At 37.1% G+C, this 14,660-nt stretch overlaps 1 protein-coding gene across 10 annotated transcripts in view; it reads left to right on the plus strand.

Annotated features, from left to right (window-relative positions):
• The window catches only part of THOC2 (THO complex 2), a 126,641-nt gene that overhangs the window by 29,327 nt on the left and 82,654 nt on the right, over positions 1-14,660 (plus strand). For all 10 annotated transcript variants that reach the window (XR_006742009.1, XM_045583549.1, XM_045583552.1 and 7 more), the window contains exons 4-7: positions 5,224-5,275; positions 11,019-11,089; positions 11,850-11,971; positions 13,070-13,203. Coding sequence is in view for 9 of the 10 variants with exons in the window: in XM_045583549.1 (XP_045439505.1) it covers positions 5,224-5,275; positions 11,019-11,089; positions 11,850-11,971; positions 13,070-13,203 (379 nt within the window). In the remaining variant the exon portion in view is untranslated. The remainder of the gene's footprint in view (positions 1-5,223; positions 5,276-11,018; positions 11,090-11,849; positions 11,972-13,069; positions 13,204-14,660) is intronic.

Below are 14,660 nucleotides of genomic sequence, written 5' to 3' on the forward strand. Positions count from 1 at the left end.
AACGTTGATGAGAGAGAAACATCGACCAGCTGCCTCTTGCACACCCCCCATGGGGATGCGCCCGCAATTAAGGTACATGCCCTTGACCAGAATTGAACCCGGGACCTTTCATTCCGCAGGCTGATGCTCTACCACTGAACCAAACCGGTTTCGGCTGATTTTTTTTTTTTTTGGGTGCTTTTCTGGGGAAAGTTTTTTTTTTTCTTTTTTTCTTTTCTTTAAGCCTTTTAAGTCTTTATTGTTGAGAGTATTACAGATATTCCCCTTCCCTTCTCTCCCCACCCCCATTGCCACCCCTCCACCCGGTTCCTGCCTTGTCCCTCTCCAGACCTTCACCACTCTATTTTCTGTGTACATAGGTAAGATCTTTGGTTAATCTCTTCCCTCCCTCTCTCCTCACTTTCCTCTGAGATTGTCCATGTATTCCATGCCTCTGATTCTATTTTATTCACCAGTTTATTTTGTTCATTAGGTTTCTTGTTCATTTATCTTGATTTTTAAATTCAATTGTTGATAGATATGTATTTATTGCCATTTTATTGTTTATATATATTTTTTTATCTTTTTCTTCCTCCACTTCTGAAAGAATACTCTTCAACATTTCATATAATACTGGTTTGGTGGTGATGAATTCCTTTAGCTTTTTCTTATTTATGAAACTCTTTATCTGACCTTCAGTTCTAAATGATAGCTTTGCTGGGTAGAGTGATCATTTTTGTAGGTCCTTGCTGTTCATCACTGAATATTTCTTGGCACTCTATTCTGGCCTGCAAAGTTTCTGTTGAGAAATCAGCTGACAGTCAAATGAGCACACCCTTGTAGGTATCTAACTGCTTTTCTCTTGCTGTGTTTAAGATTTTCTCTTTGTTTTTAATCCTTCCATTTTAATTATGATGTGTCTTGGTGTGGGCCTTTTTGGGTTCCTCTTGTTTGGGATTCTGTACTTTTTGGACTTGTAAGTATTTATTTCACCAGGTAGGGGAAGTTTTCTGCCATTATTTCTTCAAATAGGTTTTCAGTATTTTGCTCTCTCTTTTCTCCTTCTGGCATCTCCATAATGCGATTATTGGTAAGCTTGAAGTTGTCCCAGAGGTCCTTACACTATCTTCATATTTTTGGATTTGATTCTTGGAATCATCTACTGTTGAAATCCTGTAAATTATTCTTTATTTCAATTAGTGTGTGCTTAATTTCTGACTGGTCCTTTTTCATGTCTTTTACATTCTCACCAGGATCCTTGAAATTCTCACTAAGTCCCTTGAATGTCTCATGAAGATCTTTGAGTAGCCTTGTAACCATGGTTTTGAACTCTGTATTTAGTAGTTTGCTTGTTTCCATTTCTTTCATTTGTGACAAGTTTCTTTTTCTCAGCATTTTGGTTGATTCTCTGTGTTTGTTTCTATGTATTAGGTAGAGTTGTTAGGTCTCCTGGAATTGGTAGAGTGGGCTTGTATAGTAGGTATCCTATAGGGCCTAGTGACTCAGCCTCCCCAGTCACCTGAGCTGGGCACTCTAGGTGTACCTCTGTGTGGGCTATGTGCACAGTCTTGTAGTTGAGCCTTGACTGCTGTTGGTGTCACTGGGAGGAATTGATCTCTAGGCCAATTGTGACTACAGTGGGACAGCTGCTATGTAGGAAACATCCTGTGGAGCAGGACTTGCTTCAGTGAGGCTTTGGTATTCATTGAGTCTTCCCCTTGAGTGTGTCGCTTGCGAATGTGTAGAGTTGTAATCTGGTATGACCTGAAGCTGTTAACTGGGTGCACTGGCTCTTGCATCTCCAGGGAGGTGCAAAGTCAGTCACTGCCTGGGGCCACTTGGCAGGAGCTACAGAGAGATCTGCAGATGGCTCTGTATTGTGCTTGGAAGTGCCCAGGTGAGGCCCAGCTGTGAAGCAAGGCAGGCTGGTGCTATTGCTGGGTCTTGGGCCTTTTATTGATAGGTTTGGGGCTTGCTGACACCAGCTGCAGTTTGAGAGATTTTTAATGAAGCCTGAGCCCAGTAAGGCCATTCATATGGAAAAGCTGCTGCAAACAGTTTGCGTGGGACTGCAAATTGGATGGGGAAGGATCTCAGGGAATCACCGGGGTGGAGCAAACAGTGTTAGCCAGGCTGATGAAGCCTCAGATATGGCCCCTGTCAGTCAGCTCTACTACCAGGGAGATTCCAGCACAAGAACAATGATCCCTGCGAGCACCCTTGTCTGGGAGAAAGCCACCCCCGAGTTCCTGCCCTGATGCCAGACAATCTAGTTCCTCCCCACGTGTGTCTGAGTTCCCAAAAACAACCCAATTCTGGAGCTCAGAGGTATGGAGGCCAAGTAAGTTTGTGTGCTAGTCCTTCAAAAGGAACAGGTGGGTCTCTAGCAGCTTCAGTGTCACTTAGCTATCATCCCCACTGCTTTTTACAGCCCATAGTTAGGGGGACTTTTCTTCCCAGCTCTGGAACTCTAGGATGAGGGTCTGGTGTGGGGCTGGGCCCCTTTTCTCTTTATAGGCAGCCTCTGCCAAGATAATCTCCATCCAGACGAGACAATCTCTATCCAGATTTAAAAAACAAAACAAAACAAAAACCTGGGTGCCAGACTAGTTCATTCCATGCCTCTGCCCCTCCTACCAGTTTCAATGTATTTTCTTCTCTAGTTGTAGAACTTCCATTCAGCCACCTTTCAGGCAGTTCTGAATGATGGTTGTTCAGTATTGTAGTTGTAATTTTGATGTGGTTTATGGGAGGCGGCCTTAACCTATGCAGCCATCTTGGTTTTCCCCAGGGATAGTCTTAAAGAACTTATATGTTTAGCTGTTGTGATTTCCCCCTGCCATATTGATATGTATTTGAGGGCTTTAATGAGTTTCTCTTTTATCCCTAAACTGTCTTTCTTTATCTGATAATAGCAGCATTAACTATATTGGAGTAGTCTATTTCTTTCTCTCTCTTTAAAAATTTATTAGGGTGACACTGGTTAATAAAATTATACAGGTTTCAGGTACACAACTCGATAACACTGTATAGCGTGTTTAATACCCTAAGTCAAGTTGGAATAGTCTGTTTCTTAACTAACCCATCTTTGAAAACACGTGTTTTGCTCTGATATTTATGGTTTTCAGGTAGCTCGAGTACTTTCATTTAAGTAGACATAGTCAAAGTTCATAGCCCTTAAGAAAGTTGAGACTAAAGTGTGGTCTACAATTAAGTTTATTTCATTCTGTAAATTGGGCATCAATGTAGGGTTTAGTGTGGTTATGGAAACTGAGCCTAATACTTTATTGAAAATGAATAGTCCAATAGAACTTAATATGTGTTTGTTTCTTATCTTCCCCTATCCTTTGAATCTTTAGTGATTTTACCTATCTATCTATCTATCTATCTATCTATCTGTCATCTATTTTATCTATCATCTGTACTTCTGCAGCTGGATTACCCTGTTTCCCCGAAAATAAGACAGTGTCTTATATTAATTTTTGCTCCCAAAGATGCCCTAGGTCTTATTTTCAGGGGATTTCTTATTTTTCCATGAAGAAGAATACGATACACATTTATTGTTAAATGAAAATAAAGGAAATTTATTCCCTATATACAGTAGTACGGTAGTTGTCAACACAAATCAGACAAACTGTGTATCCTACAGTATCAAGAATTTACTCATTTATTCAATGACAATCATGTCATCATAACAGTCCAATTCCTGAATTTCCTGGTGAATTTCTTGTGACTCCATTTCTTTCAGAATCAGTGGACCAATCTCTCATGTTTAGCCTGGGGGGGGGGGTGTGTGCTTATTTTCGGGGGGATGCCTTATATTTCACTCAGAAGGACACCTGTAAGTAGGTCTTATTTTTGGAGGATGTCTTATTTTTGGGGAAACACGGTATCTTTGTCGTGGCTTCCTCACAATCCTATTCTCAGTATCCCACATTTTAGCCACAAACATATTTTGCAAGTCTCTTACAGATGTCAGTTTGTTCTTTAGAATTAAATTTCCTATAGTATCTGAGAAGAGGTTAATTTTAGGGTTGCTGTTATGCCAGCAACGTAATTGCAAAAGTTGAACTGTGATCCTTACTAATGGAAAATGGCTCTAAAATTGGGCATGGTGCCGAGACCGGTTTGGCTCAATGGATAGAGCGTTGGCTTGGGGACTGAAGGGACCCGGGTTCGATTCCGGTCAGGGGCATGTACCTTGGTTGCGGGCATATCCCCAGTGGGGGGTGTGCAAGAGGCAGCTGATCGATGACTCTCTCTCATCGATGTTTCTAACTCTCTATCTCTCTCACTTCCTCTCTGAACAAAGTCAATAAAATATATTTAAAAAAAAATAAAAAATAAAATTGGGCATGGGAGTGGGAAGTGCTGAAGTTTTCATGCAGAAATGAGGGGAAACTTTTTGGTCAGTTTCTCCAAATGCTACAGATATCAGTGCATAAGAAAAATAAAGATGGATTTTTGGTAATTATTTTCATCTCCAGAGAATCTTGAGTTATTGAACAACAGCTTATAATTGTTTTTGTATTTTTTTAGATTTCTGTTACCACTATGATTTCTGCATTTATCAGTGTTGTTCAGGCACAAACACAGCATTTAAAGTTTTGGATGAAAAATGTACCATTTTAAGTCTTGCTTTATGTAGGTGTGAGGTACTCCAGATTCCAGTGGTTTCTTTTCTTTTTTTTTTTTTTAAATATATTTTATTGATTTGTTTAGAGAGGAAGGGAGAGAGAGAGTTATCGATAGAAACATCGATGAGAGAATCATCAATCAGTTGCCTCTTGCACATCCCCTACCGGGGATATGCCCACAACCAAGGTACATGCCCCTGACCGGAATCGAACCCGGGGCCCTTCAGTCCCCAAGCCGATGCTCTATCCATTGAGCCAAACTGGTCCCGGCCAGATTCCAGTGGTTTCTAACATGAAACTTCATTGGAAAAATGTTACTTGTTTGTGCTCTTTAATATTTCCTGAGGTGCTTGGTTAGGGGTGTGTGTGTGTGTGTGTGTGTGTGTGTTTAAAATCAGGTTATTTCATGGTAGACAATTAACCATGCTTTCCCACATTTTTTATTTCTCTATATTATGAAACTTGAAGAATTTTTTTGTCAACATAGTGGTATTGAGGTTTTGTTAGTTTTTAAGTTTTATTGCTGAAGGGTATTAGCCTGAAGCCATAATACTTGCTGGTGTGTTATTGTAGTATTTACTATGAATAATTATATTTTTAAAATTAGGAATTTCGTGAGGATTTGCCTTCCATTCTTGCTGATGTATTCTGCATACTAGGTAGGTATTATTTTTTTATTTTAACTGTAAAAGTGCTATTGGTAAATTAATTTACTGTGTTAAATTTTTTGCTTTCGACCTGAGGATTTTAAAATATATAAATGTTTCTTAAAATCTAGACTATATATATATATATATATATATATATATATATATATATATATATTTTTTACTTTATAGAGAATATAATATTCTAAATCAAATATGAGTATAATCACTATTGATAAACTAGTTTTAGTTTATAATTCAAATAGTTTTAGTTTTCCAGATTAAGTCTTTATATAAAATTGAGCTAAATTAAGTTACCCTACCTAATAAAAGAGTAATATGCAAATTAACCATCACTCTGCTCCACAAGCCATGCCCACAAGCCACGCCCACAAGCCAATCAGAGCGAATATTTAAATAAATCCAACCAAGATGGCTATAGCCACAGAGAGCAGGAGGGAGGCATTTCCCCAGCAATAGAGGAAGCCAAGCTTTCTGCCTGCCCTTCCCAGCCTAAGCCTCCACTCAAGGCTACAAGGTTTCAATTATTGAAGGTAAACAAATCTAAACAGAAACGGGTGCCACCAAGGAGCGAGCAGGAGTCTTGGCTCCGCTCCAGGCTACAAAGTTTCAATTGTGGAAAGTAAATATATCCCAGATACCAGGGCCTCCATTTGGGTCACTCGGGGGCATGGCCATCCTGCAAACCACCACAGGCCCCTCACCCAGGCCAGCCCACGCTCCAAGGGAATCCCCACCCTGATCCAGGACACCCTTCAGGGCAAACCAGCTGGCCCCCACCTATGCACCAGGCCTCTATCCTATCTAATAAAAGAGTAATATGCAGATTGACCATCACTCCAACCACAATATGGCTACCCCCATGTGGTCAAAGATCCTGCCCCCATGTGGACACAAGATGGCCAGCAGTGGAGGGCTGTTGGGAGGGACCAGGCCTGCAAGGGAGGGCAGTTGAGAGGAACCAGGCCTGCAATGGAGGGCAGTTGAAGATGATCAACCCTATAGGGGAGGGCAGTTAGGGGTAACCAGGCCTGAAGGGGAGGGCAGTTAGGGGCAAACAGGCTGGCAGAGTAGCAGTTAGACATCAATCAGGCTGGCATGGGAATGGTTAGGGGGTGATCAGGCTGGCAGGCAGAAGCGGTTAGGGGCAATCAAGAAGGCAGGCAATCGAGCATTTGGGAGCCAGCAGTCCTGGATTGTGAGAGGGATGTCCAACTGCCCATTTAGGCCCGATCCTACCTGGATCGGGTGTAAACGGGCAGTAGGACATCCCTCGAGGGGTCCCAGATTGGAGAGGGTGTAGGCTGAGCTTAGGGATAACCCCCGCCCCCGCCCCCTTCCCCCGTGCATGAATTTCATGCACTGGGCCTCTAGTTTCAAATAAATAAGCCAAATTTTCTGAAGTTGTTAGTCTGAGTTATTCCAATTTAGTATAATTAATCTTATGCCATACATGTCAGAATCTCAAACTTAGCACACTTGAGAGATACTTATTTAGCTTTTGTACTCTTGATTACTTTTAATTTTTAAAAGAGCAATAAAAGCTGAAGTAATCAAAATTACTTTTGTTTTGAGGATGAGGAACCAGTTTTAGAAATAGCACCCCCTCTGTTTTTTCAGATAAATAAGAATTCATGCAATATAAAAAACAAATATTTCTTTTTTTTCAAATTATAAGAGAAAGTATATTTAGAAAGTTACAGAGGTAGTAGAAATGAGCCAGCTGGGCTGCGAAGGCTCAGGAAACAAGTTACAGAAGCAAAAAACTGCTTGAAGCTTAGGAGAGGGAAAGGCTAAGGGAACGTACCTGGAGGCAAGGAAAAGGGAGTGGAAAAGGCACAGGTGTGCTCTCCTGTAAGGATTATTTCATGGGAAGAATGGATTTAAAAAATGTGTATTACAAATTTCTCTAATTTTAGATCTGAATTAAAATAACTGAGCACAGTTTTCCCCAACAGTTTTAGGCTTTCTATAACTTTGATCCAATAGCAAAATTGCCAGATATTTTAATGCTCAGTTTAAAATAAGACTTAACCTTTCTGAAATCTGAAGAATTTATAATGAGGGGCTGTGACCTGTACAAGACAACAGTGAGTTTGAATGCTCTTCAGCTATATACATCCATATGAATAAATATAAAAGAATAATATTGAGCAAAATAAGCAGCTTAGAGAATATTATAAAAAAGCATAATTCCATTTACATAAAAAAGGGACAAATCCAGAGAAGACTCATATAGTTTAGACATATATGCATGTGACTTGGCAAAATGACCCCTTAAACAGAGGGCAAGGAGACATCGAAGAGGCCGATCGCTCCAGATTTGTAGGTGGCAGATTTAATAAGCAAGGGAACTTACCTACAAAGCTTGTCTCTTAGGGCTGGAAGACTAATAAATCTCCACACCTGCCTGCCAGAATCTTCAAGTTTATGTAGAGGCCCTAATGGGGTTCAGTCACGTATACTGTGTACTGTTCAGATGGTCTCAACAACATGCTGCTCTCTTAAGGCTACCTCCTATGGGAACAGTGGGGAGAACAACAACAATAAAAAGACTTAAAAGAGTTTGTCAAATTGGAATGAATTATTTAAGCTCATTAATTCTAATTCCTAGAATTAGATAGGTTAGTTAAATGTCTTACTGAGAGCCTGGAATTTGATCTTAACAAATCTAAATGCCTGGTGTTTGATCCTTTGGGATGTTTAAGATTTCATAACAGCAGTAATGCAGAAACAGGTGAAAATGTATGGACTGTGAGAAATGAAAAGCGCAGACCATTGATGGGGTGACCATATGTTCCAGTCTTATTTTGTTTTCCTTGGCATAATTATGAGTAGTGCCTTTTTTCAATCTTAAAACTGTCCTGGTTTATACCAACAACAAAAAACCTTTTTAAACTTAATTTTCAAAACAGGCATTATGGATATGACTTTATGTTACAAACATTACTTTATGTTACAAACAAGTTTCAATTTAAAAATCACTTTTACTGTAAATTTTTAAGACTGAAAATGATTGTAGATAACATTTGATAGAAGCTGTTATTTTTTGATAGTGTCAGGAATATATTTTATGTCTATCTTTGAGTATTCATCAATTATCAGCTTATTAGTAAGTTCTAATAATTTCTTTGATTTATTGGGATATATTTCCCTTCATAAGTATTTAGTAATGCGAATTATTATTACAAGTCATTTATTTACTAGTAACATGAATTCATGAAGATGATATTTGGTTGCTCTTGGGAAATTTCTTTTAGCTTATCCAGCCCATTATTACAAGCAAGATTTAGGATGGCAAACTTGGAAAGAGAATTTCCCTCACCTGCCCCCTCACTCACGTACCCCCACCCTTGGCAGAAAAAATGATCCAAGGGTGACCCCAGATTAAGATAGGGCAATAGGAGTAAGAACGTGAGCTTCTCTAATAATAATAATAATGACGACGATGATGATGGTGGTGATGAAAATAGTAATAACATAGGTGCCATTTTTGGAACCCCTTCTATGTTCTAGTCATTGTGTTAAAACATTTAATTTCATCTTAATCTTCACAGCAACTTGTGTATTGTAGTTGTAGATATCACAAAATTGAAGCTCAGAGAAATTATTCTATTTTTTTTAAGGTCATGAAGCCTGCAAGGCACGGTTTGGGCCTGGATCTTTTTAGTTCTAGAGCTCATGAACTTTTTACTACATCATGTTGTCTTTCTAATATTTTAATAGTTATACCACAAATAAGTGCTATACTTTCCTGATTAAAATCAATTTTATTAAAAAAAAAAAAAAAGACCAATCATGTAAGGGTGAGGGGATCTGAGAGATCTTTATTAACCTGAAAAAAAAGGGGGGGGGAGGGTCTGATGTAACTTGATGTGCTGACCTTGGGTCTGTGGTTGGTAATATTGGGACCTAGAGTTGGAAAAGGCTGAGTGAGGGCTTTTTAGTAAAACCATAGGGGAGATTAAAGTGATAGCACCAGAGAGAGCGAGAGAGCGAGAGAGAGACAGAGAGAGATAGCTCAGCTAAGAAATTTATGGATGTCCTGTTAAGTATTTCCTAACAAGGTTAAAACACAGAGTGGTGTCTTAATCAGGTCATATGGCTAAGATGAGGGAGGGCAGACTTGACTTGAACTTGCTACTATCTTAGGAACCTTGGTGCTCTGTTTTAGGAACCTTGGAAATATATCTTAGGGACTTAAGGGCCTTGGATGGTAGGTACGTGTCGGTTAAAAGAATAGGCCCAGTTTAGTCCTGACCTAGCACAACAATATCCTTGAAGTTATTGGCTGAGGAGGGACCATAAGGCCAGATAACAAGGAGACAACTAGGAGTTCCTGGAAGGTTGGGGAGTGGGGGAGATGGGTGAGATACTCATGGATTAAAAGTCTTATTGAGAGGTTTGAGATTGTACTGCAACTTACATTGCATAAATTACACCTGAAATTCCTTTAATACACTTGAGTTGATTGTGTGCTTAGCTAAAGTGGCCAAAATTATTGGGAAATGGCACTGTCCAGGAAGGGAAAATGGAGAAGGGCCAGGAAAATGTAGATATCTTTGATGATATATCTTTTCTTTTGATTCTCAGTGATGGCAATAGAAAGTAAACTGAAGCAAAGCAGTGGTAGCACATCTATTTGGGAAGACCCTAGAACCCTTAGAGGACACTTCTTATTATTAATTACTAAAATTTATGACTCTTTCTATAGCACATTCTAAATTATGATTTGACTTTAAAAATAGGAAAGTAGTATGCAATCAGTGAAAGCAGTGATCCTGAGATCAGCCTTGTAATCTTGCCAAGCCTGGTTGAAATTTTTGATGGTTAGCATATAGAGCTAATTATTTTCTTTCTTCTATACTTAAGACCAGAAAATTGTTTGAAAGAAATTTTCTGAATAATTTACTGAATCTCAAGGAGATCTCAGTTTTTATACATATTTCATTGGGAAGGAAACAAAAATCTTGAATAAATTTTTGTTTGCTAAATAGACTTGTAATTCAAAATAAGATGTTAAAAATATCTTTTTAATACTCTCTTTTGATAGAGTTGGAGGCAAGTTAGCTTGCTTAGACCATAGTTCATATTACCAAGATAGCCAAGGTCAAAGATTTGATCTTCATAAGTAATAAAAGTATTAGAATAAATCTTTGTTGTCACCCAGTTCAACTTTACACCTAAGGAAGGAATCTTTTCTTTAGCATCTCTAATGTGGTTATTTACACTTTGCTTAAACATTTTGGCTCTTTTATGTTAAATAAAATATATTATTAAAAAACTTAATATTTCCATTTCTGAAAACAGTATTTTTAAAATATATTTTTATTGTTGATAGAATTATAGATATCTCCCATTCCCTCCTCCTTCATTCCCTTCCTCCCCGCCCCTCCCCACCTCCCAGGCCTTCACTACCCTATTGCTTATGTCCATGGGAAAACAATATTTTTTTTGAAACCGTTGCTTCTAGTGCCATAGCACATAGCTCATTTTATGAATATGCCATTGATCACAGGGTCAGTCTCCAGTGTCAGGAGAAATTAATGCTGAGCATTCATATGCATATGAAGGAGAGCTCATATTTACCATAGTTTAAATTTTTTTTCTAAATTCGGAATGAGACATTTTAAAATAAGCTAGTTTTAAAGAAAATAAGTTTATTATTATAGTTCTGGAGAGAGTCTAGAAAAGTAAGTTAAACTTTCATCTTTTTTTCTCCTCATCATTGTAGATATTGAGACAAATTGTTTAGAAGAAAAAGGCAAGAGAGACTATTTTACACAATTGGTATTAGCGTGTTTGGTAAGTTTTAAAAATAATTACCTTTCTAAATTTTACATTATAATCACAGTTGATCATGTTAATGGAGTAGGATATTGACATTCAGTTGATTATATGGTATGATTTGGGTTTTGAAATGGAATGCTTTGTAAAATTAGACATGCTAATTATGTCTATGAAATAGGCATGGTACCATATCACTTAAACAATTCCTGACCTAGAATGAAAAGGTAAGCATCTAGCAAGTGAGGAGAAATGATGTAGACAGCTTTTAAACAAACAGTTTTTCATAAACTATTAGGCAAGGAGAAAAAGAATGGAGGTAGTTTAAAAACAATAGATTCTAGAATTTGTTATAATCATTGTCTAGTAAACCATTGTATGTTCATAAATTTAGAACCAAGGAGAAATGCCATTACTCGGACCTAGGAGAATGTCTTTGTTTTTGCTGTACTAGAATTATTTGACTTAAGCAGTAGAAATCAAAGAAGGCTTAAGTGCTGTATTATCTTAAAAAAAAAATGCAGTTGACAGACTCAATAGGCTGTAAATAGCACGCATAGACTTAAAAAAAACACCCAAAACAACTGTGCTGTATTTTTCCATATTTGAAGTCATTATTTTTGTTGAAGTTTTAAATTTTGTTATACATTTAAGCTGATATCTGATGTGCTTTTAATAGTTTTATTAATTATTTTGAATGTATTTAATTAAGATTGTGGATGTACAGATGGAATGCTAATTAGTAATAATAAATGGCCTTTAATATTTTCAAATACAGTATTTAGTTTCAGACACAGTTCTAAAGGAACGCTTGGATCCAGAAACATTGGAATCATTAGGGCTTATCAAACAATCACAGCAATTCAATCAAAAGTCAGTTAAAATCAAGACAAAACTCTTGTAAGTACATGTATTTTTATATTGTACATCAAGTACTTGAGTATGTGTTTTAGTTCTCATTTTGAATACTAGAAGTTTCTTTTTTTAAATTAAATTTATAAAGTGACATTAGTTAATAGGATCATGTAAGTTTCAAGTATACATTTATTTTTTTAAGTTTAAATGTGAAGGTAAGATTTTATTGTTAATTAAAGGGAATAAATTACCCCCGGGCATTAAGAAGGTGGGGTGGGCAGGCTCTAGAAGCACTGTCTCAAGTGTACTTTTCTATGAATTATGATCTGTATATTGTATTGTGTGTCCACCATCCAAAGTCAAATCATCTTCTGTCACCAACTTTTTAAAGGCAGTTTGAAGATTTTATTTTGTTGTTGTTAGCATGTGTTTTGTGTTTCTTTTTTTTTAATTTTCTTTATTGATTGAGGTATTATGTATGTGTCCTTGTTTCTTTTTTTTTTTTTAAAGTAGCCTGAGTCAGCAGTGAACATTATCATGTGAAACCAATGTTACTTTTTTTTATATTAGAAGTTAAAACAACATTCAGTGCTTTCTTTATTACCAATAAAATACAGCTATGGCTATACTTTAGGGCAGTGGTCGGCAAACTCATTAGTCAACAGAGTCAAATATCAACAGTACAATGATTGAAATTTCTTTTGAGAGCCAAATTTTTTAAACTTAAACTTCTTCTAACGCCATTTCTTCAGAATAGACTTGCCCAGGCTGTGGTATTTTGTGGATGAGCCACACTCAAGGGGCCAAAGAGCTGCATGTGGCTCTTAAGCCGCAGTTTGCCGACCACGGCTCTAGGGTATATTCTTAGTCAGTGATGGAAATAGTGGTATGTTATTGTTCCTTGGGATTAGCAATATTTTTTTCTTGTGTTACTGGTTTCACCTGTGTAATTAACATTGGGGTGTCTCTTATGAACAACTGTAATTATCCTAAAAGATAAACAAAGAGGTATTAAACTTTCAACAGCTATTGTTATGATATATATAATAGAGATAAGAAAATTCAGTAACAGCACATTACTTTTATGCAAGCTTGTTAATTGAAATTAATTTTATCTCCTTTATGATGTTTATTTAATTTCAGTTATAAGCAGCAAAAATTCAATTTGTTAAGAGAAGAGAATGAAGGCTATGCCAAGTTGATTGCTGAATTGGGGCAAGATTTATCGGGAAATATTACTAGTGATTTAATCTTAGAAAATATCAAATCTTTAATAGGTAAGATATATATCTATATATAGTATGTGTTACTAACATAAGATTTTTATTTTTGTTAATCCTCACCCACCGGTGTGTGTGTGAGGGGGGTGAGGAGGGAAACATCGATGTGAGAGAGAGACATTGACTGGTTGCCTTCCTCCCCATACTAGGGCTGGGGATCGAACCTGCAACCGAGGTGTGTGTCCTTGACTGGGAATTGAACCCGAAACCCTTTAGTGCGTGGACCAATGCTCTAACTATTGAGCCACATGGGCCAGGGCAAGACAAGGTTTTTCAGCTGTGCAGAATATCCATAAAGAAGAAATGAGTGCATTCTCTATAGGCTTTTTTAAATTAAGAAATGAGAGAAGTGTCTAGCTTGTACTTTAAGATTTTTATCAGTAATAATTAAATTTGGAGGATATTTATGAAATCTTTTTTGTCATTGTTACTTGTGTTTGTATTAGTTTCTGCTCTAATATTGCTATTTTTAATTTTAAGTATTTTTCAATAATCTTAAAGGGGTCAGGAAATAAGTAAGCTAATGTGAAACTACAATAAAATCTTTGGTGTGAACTCCTAAAACTTGAAAATGTTTAGTTTTTTGAACTTGATTTTAAAAATATCTTTACCAGGGACATTGATATGCACCTTATTTTATATTTACAACAGTCTATTAAAGTAAGTGTAGCAGATGCTGTGAAAGTGTAACAGATAGAAAAGTGTTATTCTCCCTATCTTTTAAATAGAATTTACTTTTTAAAATTTGCATTGAGTATTTGAGGAAATAGTTGACTTCTATAGAAAAAGAAATGAATGGTAGAAAAATAAGGTAATCCTGATTTTTTCAAGAATGGAAAGAATTTTTGCTATTAAGTTTTACATGTTGTGCTGTTTTAGAGAAGATTTTGCAACACCTAGATGTCTTAGGTTTGAGACCTGTCAGAGAAGTTATATTTCCTGCTTCACTGGTTATATTTTAGGGGGTGCTTATGCTCAATTTCTCAGTTCTTTCTTTGTTTTTGAAATTTATGTATGACAGAGAGAGGAGTAATCCCAATCTTTATCCCCTTCCTCTAATCATTTAAGTCTAATGCTATGTGTAGGGACCCAGCTTTGGCTTTCCATGATCAACAGGTATGGAAGGTAAGGAGCTTCTAGTTTAAATTTACCGTTTTCTTTGAAGTAAGTCTAGTTCTGGCAGCTGATTGACTCTCTTTGCTACTTCTTCCTGGTGTCAATTTAACAGCAGGACTAGCCACCCATAGGTAAGACTTGCTTACCTGTGTGGCACTGACCCATTTTTAAAAATCCTGTAGAATTTCCTTTCTATTCTTTTCCAGGGTAGGCTCTACATTTTCCCCTGCAGCATTTTGATCTAGCATGAGATGCTTGTCAGTGTTGCTTTGCTATGGCTTTGTCTCTCTTTGTATCCTGCCATGTACTTCCTTAAGATGATATTCCCAAATAAAAAT

Source organism: Pipistrellus kuhlii, unplaced genomic scaffold (assembly GCF_014108245.1).
Source record: "Pipistrellus kuhlii isolate mPipKuh1 unplaced genomic scaffold, mPipKuh1.p scaffold_m20_p_19, whole genome shotgun sequence".
Classification (NCBI taxonomy): Eukaryota; Metazoa; Chordata; class Mammalia; order Chiroptera; family Vespertilionidae; genus Pipistrellus; species Pipistrellus kuhlii.